Source organism: Caretta caretta, chromosome 8 (assembly GCF_965140235.1).
Source record: "Caretta caretta isolate rCarCar2 chromosome 8, rCarCar1.hap1, whole genome shotgun sequence".
NCBI classification, from domain to species: domain Eukaryota; kingdom Metazoa; phylum Chordata; order Testudines; family Cheloniidae; genus Caretta; species Caretta caretta.
The window spans coordinates 15,830,778-15,844,801 of record NC_134213.1 but is presented as its reverse complement, the minus strand read 5'-3'; the positions used below and the strand labels follow the sequence as shown (position 1 = coordinate 15,844,801).

Sequence of the window (14,024 nt, the reverse complement as noted above, 5' to 3'; positions counted from 1 at the left end):
TCCTAACTGTAAGAACAGTAGGACAATGGAAAAGACTTGTCTAGGGAAGTTGTGGAAACTTCTTCCCTGGATGTTTTCAAAAGGAGGCTGGATAGCCATCTGTCTTAGATGGTTTAGACACAGCAAACCCTGCATCTTGGCAGGGGTTAGACTAGATAATCCTGGCAGTCCCTTCTAACTCTATGGTTCTAGGATTCTATGAATATTGAGCAATGAGTAGGCGCAAGGGTGAGAGCAACCATACTGCAAGCCACACTTGAGCTACACAGAGTGATTGGATTAGCAGTGCAGGGTATGTCTACCATTGGAGCTGGAGAGGTAGATTCCAGCTCAGGAAGACATACCTCCGCTAACGCTGATCAAACTAGCATGCTAATATAGAGTGGCATAAGTGGCGGGATGGACTGCTGCCTGAGTACATGCCTAGAATCTTGGATGGGTATGTACAAGCCTGGCGACAGAAATTCCAGGCCTCAGGGCCAGGGCTGTCCTTAAGGGGGGTGGGGACTGGGGCAGAAGAGATGAACCTGTCACTTCCGGGACATCCCGTCACTTGAGGGACCTACCCCGTGCCGGCCCGCAGGGCCCAGCCCTGGAGTGTTTGCGCGTGCCTAGGAGCCCTGTGGCCCGCCCAGGCGATCTAAAAAGGGCCCAGGGCTCCTGGCCACCGCTGCCATGGGCCCCCAGGCCCTTTTAAGTCATCCAGGCTCCTGGGCATTTGCCCCCTTTGCCCTTCCCCCATCAGCAGGCCTGGATATGTACTTGGCATGGCTAGCCCACACCACTGCAGCTACACCCTTGTAGGGTGCTAGCTCGACCAGAGCTAGTGTGGGTATGTCTCCTTGAGCTGGAATTTACACCTCCTCTGCCAAGGGCAGACATACCCACAGAGCGATTGGATTAGCAGTTGATCAGTGGTGCTAACTTGAGCTCTAGCCTGTTGTTGCATTCCCACTGCATTACTAGGCTCCTTCTAGTAACTGTTCCAATGAAGACTAGCCCTGAGAAAGAGAAATAATGGACATGATCTGTGCAAAAGTATTGGACTCTTCATTTTTCAAACGGTCTGATGACTGCTGAGTTTTGGTGAATTACTCTTTAGCACTACTGATGTCAGCTGTTTTTGGTACCATTAAATATCAATACACCTAGAAATATGACAGGAACCTTTTGAAATCTGCATTAGTTTCCTTTTGTTTATATAGCCCTCTCTTTTGGTTTGGCTAATGTAACTAAATATTAACACAGCAGAATAAGGTTTGAGACATGCAAACCAGATGTACAGTAAATCTTTATGTAAAGCCCAGATACTGACAAGACATTCATTTGATTGGGGCTGGTGCGCTAGCCAGGCTTGGATTTACTTATTTAGAAGAGTGACAGTTATACTGATAAAGGTGATTGAATAGAATTGTTTTATAGGAAGGAATAATAATTAGTTAATCTGAAAACCAGTTCCTAACAGATAGTATCTTAGACTAACAAGCATAGCAGGACAAAAAGAAAAGGATTTAGGAGGTATTATAGTTTGGTACATTGAGAATGGGCCTGGTTCTTTTCTCAGGTATGCTGGTGTAAATCAGGAATAATGCCACCAGAGTGTCACCGGTGTAAAATTTGTGTAACGTCAGAATCAGACTCATTTCAGTTCTGAACAAACAGCAGATATAGATAAGTGATACCTTAAATATAGTAACGGATTCAGTTTTATAAAGCTACAATTTGCAGGAAGTCATACAAGCTTCCAGGTTCCAAACACGCATCTTAAAAGGTTAACAGGGCAAGTACACCTGCAGCCACACCAATTTGCACTGTAATCTCACCAGCCCTCACAAACTCCACATCAGACCAGGTCAGTACCTGGTTAAGGATATGTCTAAACTGTGCTAAAAAACCCACGGAACGGAATCTTAGAGCCTGGATCAGCTGACTCAGGCTTGCAGGGCTCAGACTGCAGAGCTATTAAATTGCAGTGTCTATGTTCGGGCTTGGGCTAGATCCTGGGCTCTGAGACCGTCGCACCTCCCAGGGTCTCAGAGCTCAGGCTCCAATTTTGTAAGCCCACAGCCTGAGCTTCATGAGCCTAAGTCAACTGACCTAGGCCAATCATGCCGCAGGCCTTTGTAGTGCAGTGTAGACATACCCTAAAAGATCTTCAAGGTACTAGCAGGAAAACATATTAGTGATTTAGAAGGAGGTGCTTTTCCCTTTGAGTCAGTAATGAATTTATGTCCAAGCCTGGTGTTGGGGGAGCTGTCCAGTTGCAGGTGCAGTGTTTAATGGTAAAATGGTCTGCATCTCTGCTTTATCCAAAAGTCCCCAGGGCACTTTTTGTGATAGCTGGGATGATAATCCTAGCATCCTGCCAAAATTCTAACTCAAGTAATTACATTCTACCGCCCTAAATTTTCTGTTTTCAAATTAATAAGATATTCTTCACTTTCTGTCCTAAAGAGTTGACTTGTGCTGTTATAACAACTGCTGTATTCAGTGTTGCATGAAATGACCCCCCTGTACATTTCCTTTTCTTTTACGCACCAGTTCATGGAAAGTATTGGATAAAGTTGCCAAGCATTAGCATGAACCTGGAGCCATTAATGGAACAGCAAAAAGAACGAGGAGTACTTGTGGCACCTTAAAGACTATCCAATTTATTTGGGCATAAGCTTTTGACACGAAAGTGGGTTTTAGCCCACAAAAGCTTATGCCCAAATAAATCGGATAGTCTTTAAAGGTGCCACAAGTACTCCTCGTTCTTTTTGCTGAGACAAACTAACACGGCTACCACTCTGAAACCTGTCACCATTAATGGATCAGACTCCAAAAAATGGATTGAAATCTAGTATTCATCTCTTTGGGAGTAATTTATTTTATTTTTAAAAATGCCATTCCTGCGCAGTGGAATTCAAGAGGAGCTGGAGCACAAAAGTTATGTTTAGAAGCAAGCATCGCACGTGTTTTCTTTCTATGTAACCCATTTAAATACACACATTTCACATTCCAGTCACACTTTACAGACATTAACATTTACTTTTAAAAGTTAAGCTACTAGAATTAGAACTCAGGAGATCTTGGCTGCCACACCTGTGCTTAAATCACTGGACTCCCTCTTTCACAGTGACTAATGAAGGCCTTTCCCCGCCCCAGTACTACATGAAACTTACACCAGATATTGCTGATACAATGGGAGAAAGAATGGAATCCCAGGATTTTCCCACTTCTTAGAGGTCACATGTTATCTGTGCTCCTTATAAAAACAATTTGGTTGAAATATGCTGAATGTAAATTTTACACTCAGACCCCATTGATTATATTTAGGGCCAGAGTCTCAGCTGATGTCAATAGAGCTACGCTGATTTACTTCAGGTTCAATGGGGTTACAAATGGTTTACACCAGTTGAGGATCTAGTACATAGTCTAACGCCAGGGCTGTAACCAGGGTGGGGTGTGCGGGGTAGTTTCCCAGGCTGAAAGTCATGGGGGTGGGAAAATGGGGCAGGGAAATGAAGGGGAAAAAACAGTAGGGAGTGCACAGATGCTTGCTTGCCCGGGGTACTAAAATGCCTAGTTACGGCTCTGTCTAAATCTGTAATCATCCTTCTCAATGGCTGTTTTTCAAAATGTTTGTTTTTCTCTCCAGGATCATCTACCTACACATGAAATGTGCTAAATACAGTAAAATGTGCTGAGTCACAAGCAGGGAGACTTAATCTGAATTCTTTTCCTGGAGGAGCTGGCTGATAGTAGATATGGCTTCCTATGGGAATGAGATCGAAAGATGGAACCTCAAGCAAGCTGGCCAAATTGCAGAACTGTTGGAGCCAGTGGTCTCACCTGATTATGGAAACAGGCTCTCGCCACTTAAGTCCATCAGCAGCTTAGACCACCTCTTAGATTCTGCTTACAGCTCTTTCTCTGGTGGCTCAAACGTTCCAGAATATCATTCTCCACCATATTATAATGAAAACTATTGTCTGCCCTTAGAGCGATTGCCATATATGGACTTGGAATATGTAAGAGGAATTTATAATCCTAATGCAATAAACTCTGATCCTAAACCCACACATCAGCACAAGTCACTGGAGCTGGGTAGTCATCACAACTCCGACGATACTGGGCTCAATGGACAATACAGAAGCACTCCTACCCATGGGACTTTATGTCAGCCACCATCACCTCTGGCTTTACCCCCTCGTCCACCATCACCACCAGCACGACTTCATAGCTATAAAGCTACCAGAAATTTTGAAATTACAAGAGGGAAATCTAATTCTGGAAATCATTTTGACTGTAGTGTGCAACTAGCTACTTGTGCTCAGGATATTAGCAATGTCCTTCTCCCCTCTGATTCAGGGACAAACTGGGTATTCAGGTCAAAGAATGAGGGGCTAATGACTGAGGAAAGCAAAGAGAGGGATCCATCCCAAGATGGCACAAAGCAAAACAAGCCTCATATTTTCATCAGACCCTCGTCTATTATTTTTCAAGAATATTTAAAGTCTGACTCTTTGGCTAAGACCCCAAATCTTTTCTGTACTCAGAATTCAGTCCAAGCTTATAAAATTCCTGAGGAGATGAACTCTAAGTCCTCTCATCCACTGCATACCAACCTCAGTGCTGTTAATGATACACAAGAGAACAAACAGTATCTTTTTGCCTGTGGAGTACACGAACCACTCTTTAGAGAAGCAGATTTGCAAAGCAGAGTCTCAGAATCCAGCCAACAAGAGGGACAGTTTCCCTGCATTCAGTGCCCATTCTGGACTGAAGAGTATTCAAGCTTGGATCAGGATGTATTGGAGAGTAGGGCAGGCTTAAAATACATGGACAGTCCTCTTCCAAGTGAAGATGTGTCTGAGAAACTGAACAGCTCCGAGGACAAGAATCAGTGCTCTGGCTCCAAAGAAGAAAACAGGAATGATGTTTGGGAACTACTTCTCAATCAACATATCAAAATGCAGAAATCACCACTGTCCTACAGCTTGGAAGGTGTAGAAACAGAGCCTATTCACCATGGGGAATTGGATTTTGGAAATAAGCAATTTTCTGATAGTGCTGACCAAACATCTTATTACAGACCAAACAATGACTCCCCATCTCAATTTCCAAATGGACTCCAGAGTGAAACACAATCTAACAATAGCAGTCCTGACCTTAACATGAACCCAAAGGAAGAGGACACCCTAAATCCTGTTCATCGAAGAAAACACCAACTTGAATTTCAAAAGAAGCTTGAAAGACAGCCTCAGGATGATTCTGCCAGTGAAAAAATAAACAGGCAGACAACTCCTCTCCTTTATTACCTTTCTGGTGGGAAAAACACCAACATTCTGAGTCACAAAAATGACACTCAGCAACATGAGGACTCAGGGAGTTTGCCTAAGACCTCTCCAAGGAGCAATCACCCTGTTTCTGCACAACCTATAGAGACAGAAAGAGAAATTAACCAGCTTCAAAAGAACAAACACCACCTTCAGTGTACAGGGGATGATACCATTAATGAGACTGATGATGTAATTCTGGGGAGCTCTGCTTCATCGGTGGATGAGAGTTTCAAGAATGATTACAGGGAAAAACTTAAAGTTGCTCAAAGAAAGGTCCTGAGAGAAACATCTTTCAAAAGAAAGGATTTACAGATGAGCTTGCCCATAAGGCTGAAGCAGAAACCCTCCAAAAGACCGTCAATTGAACATCTCAGATCTTTGTCCTTATCCAGTGCAAATGAGGATGCCAAGTTGATTCCTCTTCCCAAGTCTCTGGAAAACAGCAGCAAAGAAGAAGAAACAAAGAGGCCACAAGCTGCTCGAATAGGAGGAAGAAAAAGGATAACAGAAGAACAAAAGAAATTGTGCTATTCCGAACCTGAGAAGCTCAATAAACTGGACGATCAGCAAGATCAGGGTGATCTTGAAAGATCGGAGAGCACCAGGGTCAGGTCGGATGAAATTAATGAACAAGATGCAATGGCAGCCAGAAGAAAGATTCTGGAAAACCGAGGGAGTGCGCTTGCCAGCTCCAATCTCTCCAAGACCGAGTTGAAGCAAATCCAGCATACTGCACTTATTGAATATATGGAACGAAAGATTGCACAAAGGCCCGCTAGTGCTCTGCACAAACCGCCCCTGCAGAAGAGGCCTTCAAATGCTAAGAGGCTTGCTGAGGGCAAGACTTTCAAACCAGATATTACCAGAAAGACCCAAAATAATGAGGTAATCTGCCAATTTCTCTCTCCAGAAAGAATTCCAGAACCCTCCCCTGCTTTAGTTGCCAAAGGGATCTGGACCAACAGACACAGTGCTAGTTCTTCGGCTACTGAGACAGCACATTCAAAACCCAAGTCTGCTGTCAGGGAAACAGACGGAAACTGCACCAGCAAATGTGCTTCAGCTGAAAATCTCATTCCATCAGGGGCTTCTGCATCCAGCAAAGGTCGAGAACGATCAAAATCGTCATCTTCTCCTGCACAGGTATGAAAGATATTACAAGGTAATTTCCAGTTTTTGGCCAGACTGTGAACCCTTTGCTTATACTGGTGAGTAGTTGCTCACATGAGTCCCCATTGCTCACCAACGGAAGTAAGAAACTAATAATCTGACCCTTAGTGAGCTATAGCCTGTTCTTGAAACCTGGAAGAAAAAAAGGAGGATTTTGTGTTTGTTATTCTATAGGAAACCTCACAGTTGTTTGCAAATCGTATGTTTTGAGTTTGGTTGGAGGAACAGATTAGAAGAGAGAATATAAAATGAATTGTTTGGAGTTCTAAAAGCCATCCTACCAAAAATGTTTTAAAATATTGTGTTTAATTAAATGACAATAATGGTTGTTAATTATTGGCATGCATAGTGCTTTGCAGACAAACTGTAGATTTTTCTTTTTTTTAATGGAAAACAAGTGGCTAATAAGTTTGCTTGGAGGTTGAAAACTTAAGTGCATTGCCATAGATAAAAGCTCTTACATGCTAAGTATTACATGCTCTTTCAGGGCTGGTAGAACAAACAGGGCTGGTAGAAATTCATCTGAAAAGTCCACAAGGAAAGATTTCTGGATTTTGAACCTGATTTGACCATTAGGAGAGGAATTTGGGTAGGCTGCCAAGGAGGTAGAGGGGTAGCTTGCAAGCCTGCTGTATCCTAAGTATCTATGAGGAAACTAGAAGAAACGTTTTTCTCCCAGATAAGTCTTTTGAGGGAACACCTTTTAAGTGGTTTTTGCCCTGAAAAGCAAAGCCATATAGAAATCTGTGGGTTCCAGTTGACAGAATTAGTGCAAATATTTTATTTATGTATGTATTTATTTATGTTTGTCTGTCTCTTTTGGCTCTTATGAAGTCTTCCTTCCTGTACCTGAGTTTCACTTTTGACTTTTTTTAATTGAACCCAGATTTTCAAACTAAAACTCAGCAGAAACCACTGAGCTTTGTCTAGTTATACATTGCAACTTTGCATCCTTCCCAGTTTTCTCAAACCTCACACCCAGCCACTTAAAAAAACTGAAGATAGCTAGACAGATACTTTTGGATAGTTATCCTGATGAAATTAGATTTCCTGTTTTTCTCAGGTAGAAGTAATTCATGGACACTGCAGACTCGCACAGGATGAATATGTGTTCATCACTGTTTATTTAGAAATCTGTTTTATAGGACTGAGATTTCTGTTTCCTAGGTTGGTGGCTCTCCATTTGGTAGAAGAGAGAGAACCTTCCATGGATCCATCTCTTCTCATAATACGACTTCCCACACACAATTTAGATCTCAAAATTACTCATTCTGGGATAGCAAGAAGATCTCTGGGCTACTTAGGATACCACAATTAGGAAAATAAAACAATGGTTCTCATCTGATACCTCAGATACTGTCGTGAAGAGCATGTGATATAGATATTTACATATATAGAACAACATTGCTTAGCTACCAACAGCTAGCTCACCACACACCATAAAAGACTACAATGCTGAGTCTTTATGGATGGTTCCTTTTGCCCTTGCTCTTGACACAACAGCCTTGAGTTTAAATAATATGATGATGTGGCTTCTGGCAGACTCTAACACTTTAGAAGCCTGTTGGAACAGGTAAAATTGGCCATTTGCTTTATTTCCTACATGCTCAGCGAACATTGTCCCAGTGTCAGGGCAGAAATATGCACTTTTCAGTGCCAGAATTTGGAGGACAATATATATGTCAATATTTCTGGAAAAGACAGATAAGGAAAATAAACAGAGGCAAAGGGGAAAGAGAAGAGAGAGCCTTTTCCCCCGCCATTAGCGTCTTCTAGCTAATGGAACTGCCACTGAGATAAGAAACTGCCACCAAAGATGCCTATTTTCAGAACTGTAGACAAGCAAAGGTAGAGTCAATATTTTGTTCCTGTATTGTCTATCAGCATGACAGGTGAAGATTAGCCGTCTATTTGATCATTCAACCTCATGTTCCCATGGCTGTAGCTTTGAATTTTTCAAACTGTGAGCATGTTCGAGCTTAGCCTTGTGAAGAGTAACCCAGAACAATACCTATGAAGGCCATGAATGGGTGGGTTACCTCTGGGTTGGAGGATAGACTAGATTCTCTGATAAGCAGAGGGGATTGATACACAGTTGCGAAGAACCTATAGATAATCAGTCTAGTGTGTGCCTAACTGACTGCCTCCTAGCCTGGAAAAACCCATCTATTTTGGATAGTTGAAGGATAATGGAATCAATTTGATTACGATGTATCTGTAGGATACCACTCACTGTAGTATCCAAGTGCAAGTAATAACCACTATTATATACTGGGATGAGCTGGACAACTCACTAGAAGTCCCTTCCAATCCAAAAGATTCTATGATTCAACAACCATGAAACAGATTATTGACTGTCTGGGCTTCATTAGATTGTGGGGCAGGGTTGAGCACTGTGTAAAATTTCTCTACTTAGGCATGTAAAATGTACCTTCCTTGATACTTCTCCTGTCATGGAGAAGTGCTGGTAATATCCCAATTTTGTTTGTAAATCTAGGAATCCTAACAAACATATATTTTTCTAAAGGGGAAAAAAACCTGATGCTAACTTGGGAGAGAATGATGGGAATTACATGACTGAAAGGAAACAAAACACTTAAAATGCTTAGTAAACTGCTATCTAAGCTACTGTTGAGTTTCCACCTTAGTAGGCTTGGGGAGGTGCTGAGTACACAAAAGCAATAAGAATTTACAATGCTGCTCAAGTTAAGTCTTCTGCGTTTTCAGGACCTTCATAGATGTACAACTTTTCCGGCATCATCAATTCAAGGTTGTGAAAACTATCCCAGCATCCCCAGGTAAAGTTGTGAGAACTACTCTACCCTCCCCAGATGAACATTGATTTAGAAATTTTTTCAAACACTAGTGGCCAGCTACATTCACTATGTTTCTTTGCAATACAGTAAATTTAATGTGATGTTAATTTTGATGCTCTATAATGTGATTGATTCCTACTGAAGTCTGTTGTTTCCTAGTTTTTTTGGAAGTACAGGTCCTGCCAATGTTGGAAATAAACATGTGTTAGCTAGCAACAACAGTGTTTAAACACAGTTCTTGCTAGCAGGGTTCTAGAACGGTTTCCCTGACAAGCATGCACAAGGATTAGAAAGGTGTTATTAAACCATGCTTCAGTCTAATCCCCACCCAAATACCCACATGGCTACTAACAAACGTGTTTAATCTGTTGTCTCTCTTATGGCCTTGTTACAGAATTCTAGTTTAGTTCTCAGGCGTAAAACAGAATTTAAAAAAAAACTGGTCACATGGCCCTGGCCTACAATGAGGTTTTTGTTTGTGGACACCTCTCACCTCTATTCTGTAGAACCAGTTCAACTCCACTAGTGCTAACAACTGTTCAGAGTGCGAGTGTAGCTCAGAGCAGGGTCGGATGCTCCTCCTGCTATTTACAGTCAGAGAGGCACCAGTGCTAAAGCAACAGTGGGAGAATTTGTGAAAATCCTGAATGTAGACACAGCCACTCTGTTAGACGAGTGCTGGTAAAACCCTGCTCCCATCAGCCATGTTTAGATACAGCTATTTCTAGCATGGCTTCTGTCTTTGTGTGGACAGGGCCTAAGTAGAGAGACTTTTCATTAAGTGGTAATTCAGGCACCTGTGAAGTGGTCTGATATATGAATCCATGAACTTCCGTAGCCCCTCAGACTGACACTGGTATCATATAATTCACAGCGCTTCAGTTGAAACCTGACACATCAATGAAGGAGGCTCTTCCATGCTAATAAAATGCAGTGTTGCATTTTCAGCAAGGAAGCGCTGTCATTTTAGGGTGGATGTTCCCAAAAGAAATGGATAGTATCATCATGGCCTTAATAATTGCCAAAGTCAGGGAAAATCTACCTCAGAAACTTGTAAATGTAGAGTCTGGTCCTGAGAGGTGTGGAGTATCTGCAACTCCCATTTGAAGCCGGTGGGGTTGTAGGCCCTCAGCACTTCTTGGGCCCCAAATGTACAAAATACTATTTAGAGATTTTAATCTTTTAAAAAAGATCATGGAGGAAATCATGCTTAGTTCAGAGACAAAAGGATTTCAGACATTAAAAGCACTGCTTATTTTCTAAGCACTTACCTTATATTAGCTATTCCTCACAACACCTCTGAGGTACAGGAGAGGTGTTCTCTCTATTTTATAAGTGGGGAGACCAAAGCACAGAGGTGATTAGACTTAACCAATGCCTCAAAAGGAGTCAGTGGCAGAGAAATCTGGAGTTTGATCCCCCAGCTCTGTGCTTTTCCCTCCGCTCCAAGCTACCCCTCAGTCTGAGGTTTTTTAGTGAAGGTTGTGAGGGATCACAATCCCTCCCTGTATCACAGGGGTGCTGTGGGGATCAGTTAGTTAATATTTGTACAACACTTTAGAGATGAAAAGTGCTATACACATGCCAAGTTGTTGTTGTTATTATTAGGTTAAGCCCGATGTCCTCATCCAGTTTTCAGTCTGTCCTTACCTTGTTATGGGGAGTTTTATCTGAGTAAAAACTGAGTGAAAACAAAGTAAGTGCCACTCGATTTAGTCCTTTATTATGCATCTGGCTATAGAGAAATAGACTGCAATACAGCTGTCTTTACTCTGCTTCTTTTATTTACCCTTCTTCTATTTAGCCTTTGTGCTGCCTACGTGGCGATGGCTGAAATAATGATATCTTATTTCCCAGCTACGAAGATCCAAAAGGGAGGGACGGGAGTTTCTTTTTGAGAAATGTTGGTTAAAGGCAGCAACTCTGTGCTTTTGCCACCAGGGACTGCTGTAGCAGCGCAGAAAAGGCAATATTGCCTGGCAGCCTGCTCTGAAATGCTGAGTCGCTTCCAACCTCCACGTGATGTTAGCCAGGCATAATACAGCCACTGCACCACAGAGATGCATCTCCCGTCTAAAGGCTTTTACCTGACGAGAGATCACTTCAGGGCCTGCTCCTGAGAGGTGTGGAGCTTTAGTGGGAGTCACAGGTGCTCAGCACTTCTCTGGTTCTTCTCAGTGATCCTACAATCCCACATCCTTAGAATAGGGTTATTTATTCCCCAAATCATTTTCTTTCCTTTTAGGTAGCCTTCAAAATAATTTTTGCCTTTTTGTGGAACAAAAAAGGTGTAAAATGTACACAAAATATGCATGAAAAGGGCTGGAAGCTCTTTACAGTAAAAGACTCCATATTGCAAACCACCATAGCTTCCCCTCTTTTCCTCACTTGAGTGCATAGCTCCACCATCTGATCTCTGCCAAAAACAGCACCTAAAGGGTAGGCCAGACCTGTCCACAGAAGAACAACACAGAGATCCTGTCAGAATGCTTAAAGCATGGAGTTTATATACATTTTTAATAAATATTTACATAGAAAAGCTCCTAGTACTTTAATCCAATATCGCTTGCCTAGAAGAATTGGTAGAGGAACAATCAAGTCTTGCTTCAACCAAAAAAATGACACCAAAAACTGCTTGTTAATACCCACCATTAGGACTCCCATTGTTTTGGCCATTCTGTGTAGTGGGGCTGCTTGATACAGGGTAGCCTGTCTCAGCAGGACTTCAGTGGTCTGTCTGAGATTCCTGATTCCGGTGGAGCAGCTTCACTTCAGCAGATTATTTTTGATGCAACTGGAAGTGTGGGTGAGTCCATGTGTGGTCAGAAACTCTTAATACAGGGCAAGTGAATATGGGAGAGGAGGGAAATCCTGTAGGGACTGATTTTGCTGGCTATTAATTCAGGTGACTAAGTTCAGGTTTCATTGTACTACATTTATAGAGGAAGCCATAGCCTCCTACTGTACAATAATATCTCCCTCTACCTCCCAACCCACCAAGTTCTGCCACTGTGCCACATAATACTGTAGCTGTGTTCCGCTGAACCTTGGTGGCAAATCCAAACCTGTCAGTGAAACTGGTGCAGATTTACTATGTTTGGATATTACTTGCTCCGAAAGATGAGAGCAGATTATCTTGCAGGCCTCACACGTGTGCCTTTCCTGCTTGTTGGAGAGTTCCAGTTGTCCCAATGTGCGTACTGTGTTAATGTAATACTGACCCTGCTGACAAGAAGGATCTCATTCCCTCCAGACAGGAACTGGCTAACTTCAAGGCATTTATCCAGAAGTTACCCAGCTTCTGGCAACCATTCTATTTTATAATCCCATTTGAAGTTGTTTTTTTCCCACATTACCTACCACTTTCTTCTCGTAATAACTACAGTTGCTGCATTTACCCTGCAGTCCAGGTCTCTCACTCAGGCCCAAGGAGTCTCTGACATGTCTACAGTGCTTGTCTTAGGGCTTGTCTCCACAGAGACTTAGGGCACAGCAACCCAGGCTGTGAAAATAGAGTGCATCAAAGTGCACAGTGGAATTTTCCGTGTGCGTCAGCAGGGTCCACACAGCTGTAAATTTACACCCCATCTTGCTGTGTGCTGCATCTCCATGTAAACACACCCTTAGGTTGTGGAAGAAAGGGATGAAGTAATTGTGCCATCCTGTCATGATGCTGTCTCACTATGAGATCATGCCGAGTCATAATACAACAGCATCACACTGATACAATGCCATGACTCAAACTTTACAATACAACGTCGGGCTGGCACACTCTTCAACCCTGATTGACAAAATGGTTTTTCCAGCAATTGAGTATCATTGGTGGGCCTAGACCACAAATGCTGGCTCAAGGTCTTGTGAGGTTTGTATTTTACCTGCATTAAATAGTTCCATATAATAAATAAAATGCCTCCAAAGGGTGGCGTTAGTAATTAACTAATGTGAAATATGATTTGAAACTTTAGCTTTCCATCAAAGAATGAAGTTGACTTGCTGGAGGAAAAAGATTGTATTAGAGATGAAAAACAGCGAGTCTGTACAGCCAGAGGAAGGGGAAAGTCTATGGAAGAAATTGGAATTTCAGAAACTGTAAGACTTTCATTGTTGAGCCAAAGCACAGATCAGCTTCATCACATGAAAAGCCTGCACATCTTGCCAGTGCCTGGACTTGAACGTGGTAAAAACAGCTCAGCTGCAAACCATCAAAGTGATCTGCACAGCACCAAGTCTGTATCAGGAAATCTGCCCAGACAAACAAATACTGAAGACGTTGCGGGGCTCAAGAGATCAGATACAATGGTCCAAACACTTGGAAGGCTTCCTAGCACAACAAAGCCCTATGGCATTTCCTTAAGTATTGAAAATCTATCCCCATGGTGTGTATCCTCCCTGGGCACATTGCAATCTCCACTATTACATTCAGAGTCTCCTCTTCATTCTCCACTGGCCTTGTCTTCTGTGGAAGAGGACAATGTTTTCTTTAATGACTCCGTCACCAATGGCTTAGAAATAACATCAAAGCCTTCCTGTCTCTATGGACAAAGTGATACTTTAGTTTCAAGGACAGACATGCCAGAATCTCTCCTGACTGTATTGTCTTTGCAAGTTGCCTTGGAGGGAAAGCAAAGTAAAGCAGAACAAAAAGCCAGGTAACCTTTCTATTTCTAAATTATTGCTCTGTTGACATGTGATCTTCAAAATAATCACAGTACAA

At 42.3% G+C, this 14,024-nt stretch overlaps 1 protein-coding gene and 1 long non-coding RNA gene across 6 annotated transcripts in view; one reads left to right on the top strand and one right to left on the bottom strand.

The window, feature by feature from the left end:
* LOC142072955 (uncharacterized) overlaps window positions 1-14,024 on the bottom strand; it is a 94,047-nt gene that overhangs the window by 40,725 nt on the left and 39,298 nt on the right. The window lies entirely within an intron of this gene.
* SHROOM1 (shroom family member 1) overlaps window positions 1-14,024 on the top strand; it is a 74,187-nt gene that overhangs the window by 51,759 nt on the left and 8,404 nt on the right. For all 5 annotated transcript variants that reach the window (XM_048861596.2, XM_048861595.2, XM_048861598.2 and 2 more), the window contains 3 exons: window positions 3,641-6,467; window positions 9,222-9,292; window positions 13,276-13,959. In XM_048861596.2, the coding sequence (XP_048717553.2) occupies window positions 3,750-6,467; window positions 9,222-9,292; window positions 13,276-13,959 (3,473 nt within the window). In that variant the 5' untranslated portion in view covers window positions 3,641-3,749. The remainder of the gene's footprint in view (window positions 1-3,640; window positions 6,468-9,221; window positions 9,293-13,275; window positions 13,960-14,024) is intronic.